Below are 15,177 nucleotides of genomic sequence, written 5' to 3'. Positions count from 1 at the left end.
TTTTCACATCCCACCATGCAGAATTTCAAACCTGGGTGAGTAGACAAAGTACCGTAAACCCATGTGACTCACCATGGGTCCAATATTGCCGATTCTCGGGGCCAACCCTGCTTTATCCACAGCGCCACCCAGTTCCCATTGCCCCCAGCAAGTCCCTGACACAAATCCCAGATGTAGAATCATTTTCTAGTCAGCATTGCAGTATGCATGCTTCTCTATAACATATACAATTCTTTGAAATGCATAATCACAATACCAATGACACACCCCTCTAAAAATTATCAGTTATTCCTAAAGTTATTAAATAACCAGAGTTCAGATTTCCAGTTGTCTCATCCTGTGGGAAACAGCCCTTCAGGGCCCCACCCTGAGTTCTCAGGGCTCCTTGTGGCTTCTGGGTCAGTCTTTCATGTTAGGTCTTCTCACTGGACAGAGCTAAGAAGTTGTCTTTAAATATTAAAATCATTATGAGTTGAAGATTCAGGATAATAATACTAACCTACTAACCACAGACCATTACCTAAAGCAACTGGAAGGATGTTGTTTGTCGTTTGGTCGTGTCTCCTTCTTTCTGTCCTTAGCGAATGCCCTCCAGGTTCTGGAGTCGGACTTGGTTCTTTGTTCCCTTTGCCTGGGCCTCCAACGGAGGATAATCACTTAGATGCATTTGTTTCACTTTGTTTTTGAATCAGGAAGACTAGTTTTTAAAAACTGATTGTATTTTGTAATTATATAAAAAGGTACCTTGTTCCAAAGTCAGATCTCTAAAACAAAGTATATTTGAAGAGGTTTAACTTCTGTCCTTGTCCTTTACCCTAGGGAATACTGTCTAAGAAGTGGTTATGGTTCCATTGTTTATTTTAGGGGTGTGTGTGTGTGTGTGTGTGTGTGTGTGTTTAATAAGCAGCTGAGTTTGTTGTTGTTCTGTTCTTTGCTTTTATTCTCTGTGTTGGTATGCTTTGGGTATTTAGAAAGGTTTATGTTTTTGTTCCAATGATTTCCTTTATACAGAATTTTTCTATACGATCCCTAGTCCTCTCTTTTTCGGGTTATTGTCTCTTGGTTCCCTATTCTCAGTAACATTTAAGTTAGTTTGTAACCTCTTCTTCCCCCTCCTCTTATACTCCAGTATATGATTAAAGCCCAGTAACCTCTTGCTGTCAGTTACAAGGCAATTGGCTAGCTCGTTCTACTAGTCACACCCTCTCCTTGTTACCTTTCCACCTCTGGGTGGTTGTGCTGCCCAGGTGTGGGTTGCCAGGGCAGCCAGCCATGTGGGTGATGCTCTCACTCTAGAACTGTCAGTTAGGGTGTGGTCTTGGTTCCACAAATAAATTAGACTTAATACCCCCACCAGCCCTTTATGTGGATGTATGGCCCGTCATTTTGGTTGTGTGAAGCTCATCTCATTCGCTAATACAGCATTTCTCAAACTTTTTGATTTTGGGACCAACACATTTACACTAGTGAAAAGTTATTGAAGACTCCAAAAGAGCTTTCGTTTATGTAAGTTATCTACTGGTGTTTATGCATTTGAAACTTAAACAGAAACTTCTAAAAAAAACCACAACTCATTACATGTTAACATGAATAACACACACACACACACACACACATATTTTTAATGAGAAACAACCCTGTTTTCCAAAATAGTTTTCATGAGTGGCCTTGTTTTACATTTTCTCCAAATCCCTTTATAATGTCTGGCTTAGTAGAAGACAACTGAATTCTCCTATCTACTTCTATCTTTAGTCTGTTGTAATGTATTATCTTAATGTATGAAGAAGATCAGGTCTCACACAGATAAGTAGTTGGAAAAGGGTCGAGTGAGGACTATTTTAATAGGCTTTTCAGATGAATGAGGATATTCTTCTTTGATGCCACACCCGAACTCGAGAAGTGGTGGCTTCTTAAAGCTTAGTTGCAGTGTGAAATCTAATGACATATCAGTGAATTTTTTGTACTCTGTGACCATGAAATCCATTGGGCAGTTTCCTACTTTGAATGGATCTTTTACTCATGATGACTTTGTAACATCATGCATTGGTCATTGGGAAAATAAGGGTTCACTGAGATTTTCAGGCTCTTTTAAATGGTGACCTATTACATTGTAAAATACTAAGAAAGTCATATTCATTAGTATCACCACTCTTTTTTTTTTTTTTAAGATTTTATTTATTTATTTGACAAAGAGAGACACAGCGAGATAGGGAACAAAAGCAGAGGGAGTGGGAGAAGGAGAAGCAGGCTTCCCGCCAAGCAGGGAGCCAGATGCACAGCTCGATCCCAGGACCCTGGGACCATGACCTGAGCCAAACACAAATGCTTCATGACTGAGCCACCCAGGCACTCCTAGTATCACCACTATTATGAGAAATCTATAAGTTTGGGGAAGGTGTCAAGCTTTTGGTAATAGGTTCAAGTCTTCCTAAATTCTAATTTGCACTTGAAGGCTTGAATTTTATCATTGGCAACCTTAGCAATTGAAGTGATGGACTCTCTTCTTTCATTTTCCAGAAAATGTCTTCCAGATAGCTAGTTCTGACTACCTATAGCTTGTCTAAGCCCTCCATGTGTGCGTCCCATCTCCTCACACAGAATATTGAAAAGACACGTTCTTAGGTTTCAAGACCTAGTGCCATTCCTAATGTTCGCACCTTCTTCATTCTGGAATAAAACTGATATATTTTCCCACTGAATGTGAGTATAGCAGAAAAGTCTGCATTGGCCACGGGAACAGGTGGTGCTCTGCCTTGCTTTATCTACTCTGTGCAAGTGTTAATACCAGGAAAAAGGCAAATAATACCTTAGTTTAACTTCACAGATTCAGGAACCCCACTCCGAGAACTTCTGCTCCAGTGGGTCCCTCAGGAAGACCTCCCGGGAGTAATAATAACAGTCCTTACCTGTGTCTTACATGTCCACAGCAGTTTTTTGGTGGCTTGTATACTTGGAGGTCCATTCTGCTAGTAAAACCCATGGCTCATGCTTTCGTGTGTTGACTGTCTTACGTTGTCTCTGTCATCTTCTGGCATAAGCTTGTCATTGAAAAGTCTGAAGACAATTTCATTTTCTTTCCCTTATAAGGAACCTCTGTTTTTTGCTTGAATGCCCAAAGGACTTTTTTTTTTTTTCATTTAATAGAGTATATCTCTATTAAATAATTTTAATAGACTATATCTCAGTGTTACTTCTTTTCAGTTTCCTAGGCACATCATGGCTCACCATTTCTTTTTTTAAAGATGTCATGCTATACCATTTCAATATTCAATTTCAAGACTTTTTTTTCTTTCAGAAGAGGTTTCTTGAATTACAGTTCTTAGTATTTGTTCATTTCCAAATTCTTTTGCTTTGTTTTTGTCTTCTGGGTCTTCTGTTATAAGTATGTTGGGTCTTCCCTGCTTATCTTTTCTATTTGTCTCTTGTGCTTTAATCCTTTTTACCAGTTCCACCTTTTTTTATTTTTTTGCCCTCCATTTCTTGTAAAGCACCATCTATTCTGTTTATTTATTCTTTGTTCTTTCAGTTTAATCTTCTTTTCTGAAATATTTTCTTTTTCAGTTCTTCCTAAGTTCTAAGTTCTATTCCCTCCACTTTCTAGTTAAGTTGGTTTTTTGATGCATTCCTTATTTATTATTTTTTTTATATGAAACTGCTTCTGTTTTGTGGACAAATCTTTCAGTCCTTGGTTGACTAGAAAGGTATTGTTCTTCTTATTCTTTTTTTTTTCCTTTTTCATGTATGTGTGTGTGGGACTCACCCATCATTCTTTTTAATTACTTATTTCTACTTAAAACCTGTATTCCTGAAATTGGGAGGGACTTATAGAGAGTGGGGGTTGGGGTGAGTTCAGGTTTTTGTTTTTTTTTTTAAAGATTTTATTTATTTATTTGACAGACAGAGCTCACAAGTAGGCAGAGAGGCAGGCAGAGAGATAGGAGGAAGCAGGCTCCCTGCTGAGCAGAGAGACCTGTGTGGGACTCCATCCCAGCACCCTGAGATCATGACCTGAGCCGAAGGCAGAGGCTTTAACCCACTGAGCCACCCAGGCACCCCTGAGTTCAGGTTTTTGGTCATTTTTTCTAGCTCTAGAGTTGCCTCTTCTGTTTTGGTGAAATGTTCAGAAACATGGACTCAGTCTTACGTATACTTTTTTTTTTTTTTTTTTGGGCTCTGTTCCCCTCCTTAACTATTAGCTGGATCATCTCTTTCCTTTAGCCCCTTTTATTCTTGTTTAGTGAATTTGGAATTTACTCCCATGCTGGATCCTTCCCCTAAGAAGTCCTTGTAAGTCAGTTTTGAGAGACTGTAGGACTGGTGCCTCCCTCCCTTCAGCCCTGACCATGCACCGCAGTGCCACGGACTCATGAACCAGTGTGTGCGTGGCCCCTCTCTGTGTGAGCTTCTCATATTGGCCCACACTGGTTTGCAGGGGGTGGCTGTTGGTGATTTAGAGGTTCTCCTGTTCTGGGGATGCTCAGTGCATCTCTGTTAGTCCTGATGCCATGTGGTCTTGTGGCTATTGGAGGCTCCCCCACCCGCCTGTGTTTTGGGGTTTGGATATATCTTGTGGATATAGTTTCTTTTGTAGATGGTGTCTGCAGTTTTGCTTTTTTGCTGTCTTAGTTATTCTGTTTTTATCAGAGGGGATTTGGACAAGTTAAAAACTATGTGTGGCCTTTACAGAGGTTTCCAGTTCTTTCCCAGAATTCCAAACAATACTTTTTTTTCCCCTCAAATTACTTGTTTATTAAGAACAAGTTTTTAAATATTTTAAACTAATAAATTGAATTGAAAGTCAAATATCATAAAATTAACCATTTATTTTATTTTATTTTTAGACAGAGCGTGTGGGAAGAGGGGAAGGCAGAGGGAAAGAGAGAATCTCAAAAGCAGGCTCCACGCCCAGCACGGAGCCCAGCGCAGGGCCCCCTCCCATGACCCGGTGATCACAACCTGAGCCAAAATCAAGAGTCGGATGCTTAACCCAACTGAGCCACACAGACATCCCTAAAGTTAACCATTTTAAAGTGAGCCATTCGGTGGTGATTAGTGCCTTCACGATGCTGCACACTCACTTGGCTTCATGTTCTAACCCTATGCCCACTGAGCCCCTTTACCCCGCACTCTCTCTCCCCAGCCCCCTGCCAAACCACCAACCTTCCATCTCTCTAGTACTTACGTTTTTTTCCTGTAACTTATGCTTTTAAGTTAAAGAGAATTAAATTTTGTTTTCATATGAGTAGCTGCTCATGGTCTATAAGAAGACTGAAAGAGTTAGGACACGTGTGTGAAAAAATACACTAGTGTAAGTGTCAGGGGAGTGAGGGCTGTGTGTCCCACAGAGTCCATATGTGTCCATAGGGGATGTTTCCTGGTTGTGAAAGCATCATTGACTCCTTTTCCATGAGTACATGTTTCAGTGTCTACAGATGACTCCTTCTCTTACCTTTAAGTTGTAAAATTTCTCTTGAGAGAACATTACTCCTTGATACTTGGGGTGTTTTAACCTTGCTCAACCAGAACAAGGGTTTTCAAACTGTTGGAAGTCTATTAATGGATGATTTTTTTTTTCATTCTAGAATCTGTTTATTGAAAAAGTATGCAGAGATGCCCTACTTCAAAATTTTTGGATTTTGTATGTGTGTGTGGCAAAATATATATAACATAAAATTTGTCATTTAAAATGTGTAATTTAGTGGCATTCGTTACATTTACAGTGTTTTCCAACCATCACCACCATCTGTTTCCAAAATTTTTATCTCTCCAAATGAAACTGTGTACCCATTAAGCAATAACTCCCCATCCCCTACACACACACACACACACACACACACACCCTTGAAGTCAGAGAATATTTTAAATTAAAAAATGTATACATTGTAGGGGAGCGCTTGGGTGGCTCAGGGGGTTGAGCATCTGACTCTTGATTTCAGCTCAGGTCACGGTCTCGGGTTCTGGGATTGCCCCGCATCAGCTCTGTGCTCAGCGAGGGGTCTGCTTGGGATTCTTTCCCTCTCCCTCTGACCCTCCCTCTGCTCACTTGCTCTCTCTCTCTCTCTCTCTCTGTTTAAAATAAATCTTTAAGAAATACATATATACGTTAGCATTTGATTGAGCTAAATTATTATGGTAAATATAGTATAAAGGATAACAAAATGCAAAAATCAGTGATTATGGGCAGCTAGAAATAATCATAAGATGATGTTAAATATTATTTTATCTATGGCAAAATAAAACCAAAGAAAGCATTCGGTCTGTAGGTGGCAGCACTCAGGCTTCCTTTTTCCTTGTTCTTGATTGCATTTGGGAAAAAGATACTAACCTGAGAGATAAAGAATGGATGCATTGCCGCTAGAAGGAGAGGGAAGAACTGGATACAGAGATATTTCTTCACAAATCTACAAGCTATGGGAAGAAGCACTTTCTTTCACGGGACGAGCTGGAGGTTAAGTCTGGGTCTCAGCACCTAAGTGGCACATGACCCCCTGCGGGTCACTTCTGTAGGCTTGGTTCCTCCATCTGTGAAACAAGGGCAATGCAATAGTGAAGAAAAAAAGAGAAATGGAATCATAAATGTATCATAAATGTAACAGAAGAATGGAGTCATCAATGTATCATTGATGTAACAGAGAAAAGAGGTAGAGGAATGGAGGCGTAAGTAGTTCAGTGCTTAGCGCTGGCCTGTCTGGAGAGACTAAGAGCTTGGTAAATGTGAGCTACTGTTTCCACACTTTGCTGAGTTTCCCTTTGTGAAATAGCCTTTTGTCACTTAGTCTGAAACCCTCTGCTCTTCCTGCACGAGCCCCTGTGTTGGGGGGTGGGGGGGTGGGGGGGGGTGGGGGGGGATCTGCTTGTCTGGGCTGGCCCTCCGGGACTTTCCTCTTCACTCACCCTGCAGCCAGCCCAGCCCTCTGATAAGGACAGATTGGGCTAGGCCTTGGCCCAAACCAGTAGTCACATTTTTTTTAATGAGGTATAATTGCTGAATAGCATTATGTAGTTTCGGGTGTACAGCATCATGATTCAGCATGTGTATATATTGCAAAATAATCATCATAGTAAGTGTAGATAATATCCCAGTAGTCATGTCTTCCGAACCTGATTAAAAGTACGTGTTTATCTCCCTATATCGAAATTGTTAGGCTTTCTAGTTCCTGGAAGGAAATTGTCAATGTGTTCCTTAATATCCTCCGCCAGGGTGACCGAGATCCTGGAGCCAGGAAATGCCTTATATGTAGGGATTATTCTCCTGATCTTAGCTTTCTGAGAAAAATCACTCCTGAAGCATATATCACAGAGTAAGGGATATGGTTAGGGTCTTGAAAATAGTACAGAACCGTGCCTTACTGGGGAGGGGACAGTAGTCCTACTGATACAACTTGGGGGAGGGGAACCATTTGGGAGAAAAGAATAATCAAAATCTAAAATATGTATACTCTCAAATTCCACTTCTGTTTCCCTCCTTGGCCTCCTCCAGGAGGGTTCATCCTTTCTCATTTAACAGTCACTCCCCAAATTTCATTAGGTTCTCTTTCTTTTTTGTTTATATTTTATTGATTTATTTAACAGAGAGAGACAGATCACAAGTAGGCAGAGAGGCAGGTAGGGTGGGGGTGGGGGAAGCAGGCTCCTTGCTGAGCAGAGAGCCCGATGTGGGGCTCGATCCCAGGACCCTGAGATCATGACCTGAGCTGAAGGCAGAGGTTTAACCCACTGAGCCACCCAGGTGCCCCAGGTTCTCTTTCAAGAATGTTTTTAATGAAAACATTTATCATTCAGAATTCACCAACCCCCACCCCACCAAAATAGTGTTATCTCTAGTGATTAATTAGATTCTTACGCTAGCCAGCCAAATTCTACTTAACTCCAACGTTCCTCTCATAAATTTAAAAATTCTACTAATTTAACAAATCAACCCATACAAGAAGACTCTGACTAGGGTATCTTTAATGCTGGTGCTTGAAGGAAAGTGCTCGTTGCTTCAGTGACTACTTATTAAGCGCTTACTGCCCCTGGTTCTGTTGATGTCGTTTTGTTTTTTTTTTTTTTAAGATTTTATTTATTTATTTGACAGAGAGAGATCACAAATAGGCAGAGAGACAGACAGAGAGAGAGATGAGGAGAAGCAGGCTCCCCGCTGAGCAGAGAGCCCCATGCGGGACTCGAACCCAGGCCCCTGGGATCATGACCTGAGCCGAAGGTAGAGGCTTAACCCACTGAGCCACCCAGGCACCCCTGTTGATGTCGTTTTTTGTGCCTTTTTTTTTTCCTAAGATTTGTTTATTTATTTATTTATTTGATAGCACGCCTGAGAGAGAGACAGAGACAGAGACACAAAGAACACAAGCAGGGGGAGTGGGAGAGGGAGAAGCAGGCTTCCCGCCGAGCAGGGAGCCAGATGCAGGGCTCAATCCCAGGATCCTGGGATCATGACCTGAGCCGAAGGCAAATGCTTAATGACTGAGCCACCCAGGTGCCCCTGATGTCGTTTTCTTCAAAAGAGGTCTTCTTTCCCTTCCCTGGGGAAAATAACCTTTTCAGTTTGCAGCCCAGAGAGAGAGAGTTAGGAGTTAAGCTAGGGCAGTGACCTGTCCCTGGGGATCCTGGAGCCACCCGGCCCTATGGCCCCCTGTGGGCAGAGCCCCTCACTCACACACTGGACACATGGGAGGTACATCATTAGCTCAGCCTTGGTGCTGGCGTGCCTGGCAGGGAGTGATTCAGACCTTGTCTCCTAGGCAGGTAACCGGTGTGGAGCCAAGTGATTTTAAGAAAGCAGACAATGAGAGCCTACAATTTAAGAAAAGGGGAAATGGATATAGGTTCTGTCTGAGAGGAGGGGGCCCCCTCACCGTCATCTGGTCCTGCAGTGAGGGACTTTGCAGGTGCCGACATAGGACTAGACCCACTGAAGGCCGTAACTCGTGGAGTGTGTTTTCCCTCCAGTTCGTGGAGTGACCTTGTTCTGTTATCTGGATACGTCGGTGTGGCTGACTGTGAGCCAGAAGGCCTGACCAGACATGACAGACTAAATGTGGTTGTGTTTGGGAGTACGGCAAAGCACAGACAAACTGCTCGAGATTGCATGCTGCCCGTGAGTCAGGCCCAGGAAGGGAGCCCAGGCACGTCCCTCTGTGCCCTCAGGCCAGCTTCCCGCTCCCATCTCGGAACCGAGTGCTTGGCCTGAGTGCCCCGCCACCCTGCACTGAGGAGGCCACACGGCCACGGTGTTGGCCTTCTTTATGCACAGTGGGGTCACGCCTGAGAGCACCCTTTCCAAAGTCGTTATTTAAAAGTTGCTTTCGGGACGCCTGGGTGGCTCAGTTGGTTAAGCAGCTGCCTTCGGCTCAGGTCATGATTCCAGGGTCCTGGGATCGAGTCCCACATCGGGCTCCTTGCTCAGCAGGAGCCTGCTTCTCCCTCTGCCTCTGCCTGCCTCTTTGTCTGCCTGTGCTCACGCTCTCTCTCCCTCTGTCTCTGGCAAATAAATAAATAAAGTCTTTAAAATAAAATAAATAAATAAATAAATAAAAGTTGCTTTCTCTGCAGGGATGGTGTTTCTGTCTTCATGATCGTAGCGGTTAGAGAAAGGTTTTTCTGTTCTTAAGTTTTTTATTTATTTATTTGAGAGAGAGAGAGAGAGCAGAGAGGGTCAAAGGGAGAGGGAGAGAGAAACCCAAGCAGACTCCGGACATGGGGCTCAATCTCACAACCCCGAGATCAGACCTGAGTCGAAAACAAGAGTAGGAAACTTAACCCACTGCGCCACTCAGGCAGCACCCCTAGAGAAGGGTTATTAAAGACGGATGTATTGGGCGAGGCTTTTTTCTTTTCTGTCTTCCAGACATCGGGTGCTCCCAGTTTGGAGTCATTTTGTTTTTATTCATGACTGGATGGTGCTGATTCTCATTAGCCTCCCGCCTCTCCCTGGCTCTTTAGTGCTAACTCTCCCTGCAAAGAGGGAGAACTGAGAATCTGCTCCCTCGTAAATCTGAAACCGAAAGCCTTACAGGATGACATAGTCAGGTGCGGGGTTCTGTTGGCCTCTCGTCTCCGTGTCCTCACGTTTCACCCAGCTGTCGGAGAAACCTCATAACTGAACCTCTCAGCAGATGGTCCTTGTTCTGAGTGGGAAGGAGGTTTGCTTCTGAGGGAACCCGGACCCGTCAGTCAGAACCGAGACTCGATTTTCCTGACCGCGGGGCATTCTTTCTACTGCAGACATCTCCAAGGCCTTGGTTCTCACAGAAATCGGCCCCAGACGTGACCCTGCCACCCTGAAATTGTTCCTGAGCAACATGGAGAGGTTACTTCACGCCAAAGCTCACGGGTATCACTTTTCAGTTCCTGGAACAACCCAAGGCCAAAGACGAAAGTGCCAAACACACAGTCATGCTCACAGTTCCTCACAGAGAGAGGAAAAGATCCCCCATGAGGGGAACAGGCCCACCCGTGCCCCACACAGACCCGGGAGAGCCGTGTGACGCTACCTCATGTGGCCAGCTGTTAGGGAACACACAGGGGACCTTTGTTCCTTCCCAAGTGGCTCTTCCAGAAGTCAGGCGACCGATCTTAAGGCCCCCAGGCTGTGAGTCCTTCTGGGCTTAGAACCCTTCATAAATGACATTACTCTAGCAAATATTTAGGAAAAATAAATCCAAGTCCAAGTGATTCTGCTCCGATCTCCCACTCTCCCACGAGGCAATTTAAGTTTAAATGAAATTTCAGTGGAATTAAGATTGGAGTTCTTCAGTCGCAGTACCCGACAAGGGCTCATCAGCTACCAGTGGCTAGTGACTTCCAGAGTGCGGAGCGTTTCTGTCCTCGCAGAAAGCTCTCTTGGATGTCCCTGGTCTGCACCCAGATCTTGAATCTAGAGCTTATTAGAGAAACCCCATGGCTCATTTTTAATGACTGGGAATGCCTGGTGGGGGGGTGACTTTGGATGTCGTCAGCTATCTAAGAGGAATCCAACTTGGACACAGCACCACTCCCAGGAGCCTTTGCCCTCTTCCCTTTCCTCCAGGGTCCGAGTGATCGGGAGCTCCACCTTGGCACTCTGCCTCCTGGCCTCGGGGGCCGCAGACGCCTACTACCAGTTTGGCCTGCACTGCTGGGACCTGGCCGCAGCCACAGTCATCATCAGAGAAGCGGGTGGCATTGTGATGGACACTTCGGGTGAGCCCCTCTGACCCTCAGCCCGCTGAGTGTCCCCAGGGAAATGACAGTGGAGACTAGACCCAGTAATGCCACCAGACCCAGTGTCTCCCAGGCTAAAGCAAATGATACTACCAAACCCAGCATCCCTGATATTAGCCCCAGTAACTACCAGACCAGATGCCCACCCCCACCACCAGTTCCTCAGAGTGAGTTGGTGAGAGACCCTATGAGGACGTTGGAAAAGCCATGCATGGGTCAGTGCCTTCTCGGCTTTCCTGCCTTCCTTTTCTACGCCTCGAGGCAGGGAAGGAGACCCCAGGATCACAATACGGCCACATAGTAGCAGCACCCACACTGTACACTCGGGTACATTTGACAGTTTCCTAGCCAGCCGTTCTGACACCACCAGATTCGATGAGATGGGCAGAAGAAGTGCCATGCTCTGCATTCCACAAAGAGGAGGCTAGCACCCTCCACACCCTGTAATTCAGCATGGGGTCAGCGGGGTGTACAGTGTGAGCACCCTGTGAGGTATTAGGGGAATGGATCCCAAAAGGTGACCTGTTCTTCAACATCAAGGTCCTCGTGTCTCAGGGACTAACCCCCTGGGGGCAGGTCCTATAGCATCTCTGCCCACATAACTTATTAACTCCCCACATAACTTGCTGAACTCCAGACCGACCCTTTTCTAACATTTAGGAACAGGGGGTCTGAGACTGAGTGCATCTTCTTAGATCACATTCTCTAGCTTTTTCAGCACGACCTCTTAGCCAGCCTGCATCAGGTCTCTGCTCAGACTTTAGACCTGCCAAATGGGGACTTCCATCACATGGGGTCCCCGGTGCCACCCAGGTAGCAGACATTTGAGAACTACCTTCTCCTACCGGGTCTAATTGATCCTGTGACCCTAAGTCCCTGTTGCTGGACCCGAGCCTACATTCGGCCAGCACAGCCTCCACTGCTCTCTTGCTGGGGCAGCAGAGGGGTGCTGAGGTGCTGAGAGCCGGGCTCCGGTCTAGATCTCGTTGTCTGGTCCCGCCTCTGCCTGGCCTGGGACCTTTGTTTTCCTGGGAATGTTCGTGTGCCGAGTCCTCCTTCAGGACCGTCTGCCTTCTGCAGTAACTCAGGTGCCCTCTCCTCTCTCTGTCCTCAGGGGGACCTCTCGACCTCATGTCTTGCAGAGTGGTTGCTGCGGGCACCCGGGAGATGGCGACGCTCATAGCTCAGGCCTTACAGACCATTAACTACGGGCGGGATGATGAGAAGTGAAGGGGAGCAGAGAGGGGCAGAGAAACGCGACCCCCGGCCTGGCCCTTCCCGGGAATGCTGGGGCTGGCGGCGAGCCCCAGGGAAGACGCTGCCATGAGTGGCCTGCACGCGTCAAGTGTCCCTGACAAGCCCCGGAGGGAGGTGTTTGGCTAATGTATGTGGCTTTCTGGTTAAGTCCACGCCTTTTACCCAGATTCGGTGTGTAGCTGGTGTCTCTCTCTAATCTCACGTAGCCTTTTTCAGGCTAGTGCAAGTACTTCTATCAGAGCCAAAACCCCAGTCTCGGATATGGTGTATGTATTAAAAATTCAGTCTCAATTTTTTTCCTCCAGAATGTCAATCTCAGGTAATAAGGCTTTAGAACTGCTGATAAAGCGGACTTGTTCTCAGGCCCTCCCCCATGGTACTTCAGAATGCAATAAATCGAAACAATGGCACTCTGCTTCTCTGTGTCCCTCCGTAAGTGTCGCCTGTTTCCCCAAACGACCCACAGCCCCCACGGCTGGAGATCCAGGCTCTTTGGGAAAGTCGGCATACAAAAGCCCCAAGTTGGCAGGGTTTACTGTCTGCTGCCTTCGATAAGCACTGCGAAAACTGCTCCAGGAATTACCATGCATGTGTTAATAGATAAAAGTGAGGCATATGAAAAGTTTTAGGTATTTACTTGAGCGAAAATCGGCTCCAGTCGAGCAGTACCAAAGCAAAAGTGGCTGGAAGGCCTCTGGCCACGGGAGCTGGGGAAGAACTTTTATAGAGAAAAGGCAAAGGCAAAGTGAGGAACTTAGCGCCTGGCTGGCTATTTGGATGGCTTGTCCGTAGGTTCACTCTTGTGACCGTGAGAATTTACATGTGGGCTTCCATTGTGGTTTGCTTATGTGGGTGCTGTGACGTTAGAAGCCACCTCAAACTGATGGCCTCCTTTTTAATTAATTTAACAATCTCCTTCTTTGGTCATCCTCCCGTACGTGAGAGATTGCCCAAGACTTTTGTACTGTGCCAGTCTCAGTCACCGTCAGAGTTCCACTGCTCTTGTCCCGTTGTGAAACTCCTGGGTTGTGGTGTCGGATCCGTGGAAGAGTGGCTGTCGCTGTTTTTCCCATCGTTCAGCTCGTTTCTGTTTCTCCGAGCACCGTGCAACCATCACGCGCTAGTGGCTACGAGCCTGCGAGAGCGTTGAGAGAACATGGCCCACCAGATGGATCGTGATCCTATTAGGTGGAAAATACCGGGACACTGCAGTGTCCTCCTGCCCTGCCCTCCCCCATCCCCCACCCCCGCCATGACCCAAACCAGCCAGTATCAAATAAATCAGAGGACAGAGCAGATGAGGGATCAACCTGCGTCCAAGGAGCTTGTTTGTTAATTTCTTGTGTTGGCATTTCTACAGAACCAGAGGTCTTGATCTAGGAACAGCCAGAGGTATTTGCCCTGGCACAGACTCTCCCTCGTTCAGCCAACAAGTAACCTGAAGCAGTTCTGTTATCTCAGACCATTGCCGCGACAGAGCTGTGGCCTTTAGACTCAGCAGGGGTTGTCAGGGTTAAGGGCCAGTGTCTAAACATATGTTCCTTTGTAACAACCCCAAGCCAGGGAAGAAGGGACCTTCCACATGACGTGCATGCAGAGGGGTCAACTTCTTTCTGGTAAATTCAGGGGACTGGAACGCTGTCGCGTTCCCAAGGTGTTGTGAAGGGACAGTGGAACAGTAACTACAGCAAGGGCACGTTGTCCTTCACCCTCCAGCTGTCAGGACAAGTTGCCCAAGCGTAGAGGTCACTGCCCAACCCCTGCCTGTGAAGGTGTAGCCAAGAGGTACATTTGGGTGTTAGCATCAGAGACCCAGGATCGGATTACATTGAGGCAAGAAACAAGCCTATGTAGACTTAGGGTGTTAACTTTATAAAAATGCACCTGCAGAACAATTTAGGCACGCCATGGCCTTCAGGATTCCCTTCAGGTCCTGATTTTGGCTTAGCGTGATGAATCCAGCAATTAGTGTAGTTTCCTACGATAGCTATTGTTTGTGAAGTCCTAATTATAGTAGTATCTTCCCATGCAATAACAGAAAAGGCGATAGCAAATGGGCAAAACAGATAAAGGTTTCATACTGGAGACGAATATTTGGATCTATGATCCTGGGAGAGCTGTATGCTTCTGCGGGAGGACCTCTGTGCTCAGTTGTAACCTCACACCTCTGGCTGGTGTATAGTTCCGAGAGTCTAGAGGAGCCCTTTCAACTACAAGCTGTGGACCCAAGGTTCAAGTTTCTGAAGTTTGGCTGCCATCTGGATAGTGAGGAGAACATAGTAGGATTCTTTCTAATGAGGTTCAAGGGCGGGTTCTTTCTTAGGTCAAAAGACCCACTCTCCAGGATCTAAGCTGTGGGAGTTTCAACCATCTGCAGGAGGGTCATGAAAAGCTTCCTTCACCTGGTAGAAAGACACTGTGGCATAATCCATTAAAACTTTACAGTACTGAGTCATACCAATTTATGAGTACGGAGACACACATGGTCCTATCATCAAAGGCACAGGTCTTCCTATTACTATTTCATGAGATGTTAATTTATGCTTTCCCGTAAGTATTGATCTCATTGCCATCAAAACTGAAGGTGGAACGTTTGCCCAGGGCGATCCAGTCGATTCTGGTAATTCAGCTAGCTTTAGTTTTAAGCTACCATCTGTCCATTCGACTTTACTGGATGACTGAAGATGTAAGGACAGTAGTAATGCCATTGCGTCAGCA

At 45.7% G+C, this 15,177-nt stretch overlaps 1 protein-coding gene across 2 annotated transcripts in view; it reads left to right on the top strand.

The window, feature by feature from the left end:
• IMPA2 (inositol monophosphatase 2) overlaps window positions 1-12,869 on the top strand; it is a 42,316-nt gene extending 29,447 nt beyond the window's left edge. Inside the window, exons 6-8 of one of the 2 annotated variants that reach the window (XM_045065364.1) lie at window positions 10,225-10,333; window positions 11,030-11,181; window positions 12,345-12,869. In XM_045065364.1, the coding sequence (XP_044921299.1) occupies window positions 10,225-10,333; window positions 11,030-11,181; window positions 12,345-12,385 (302 nt within the window). In that variant the 3' untranslated portion in view covers window positions 12,386-12,869. Of the gene's footprint in view, window positions 1-10,224; window positions 10,334-11,029; window positions 11,182-12,316 lie in introns of both variants that reach the window. The other variant, XM_004742687.3, reaches the window with a different exon arrangement.
• Window positions 12,870-15,177: the final 2,308 nt, after the last annotated feature.

This window comes from Mustela putorius, unplaced genomic scaffold (assembly GCF_011764305.1).
Source record: "Mustela putorius furo isolate JIRA1106 unplaced genomic scaffold, ASM1176430v1.1 tig00003858_pilon_pilon_pilon, whole genome shotgun sequence".
Classification (NCBI taxonomy): domain Eukaryota; kingdom Metazoa; phylum Chordata; class Mammalia; order Carnivora; family Mustelidae; genus Mustela; species Mustela putorius.
The sequence above is the reverse complement of the archived record's forward strand: the minus strand, read 5'-3'. Positions and strand labels throughout refer to the sequence as shown.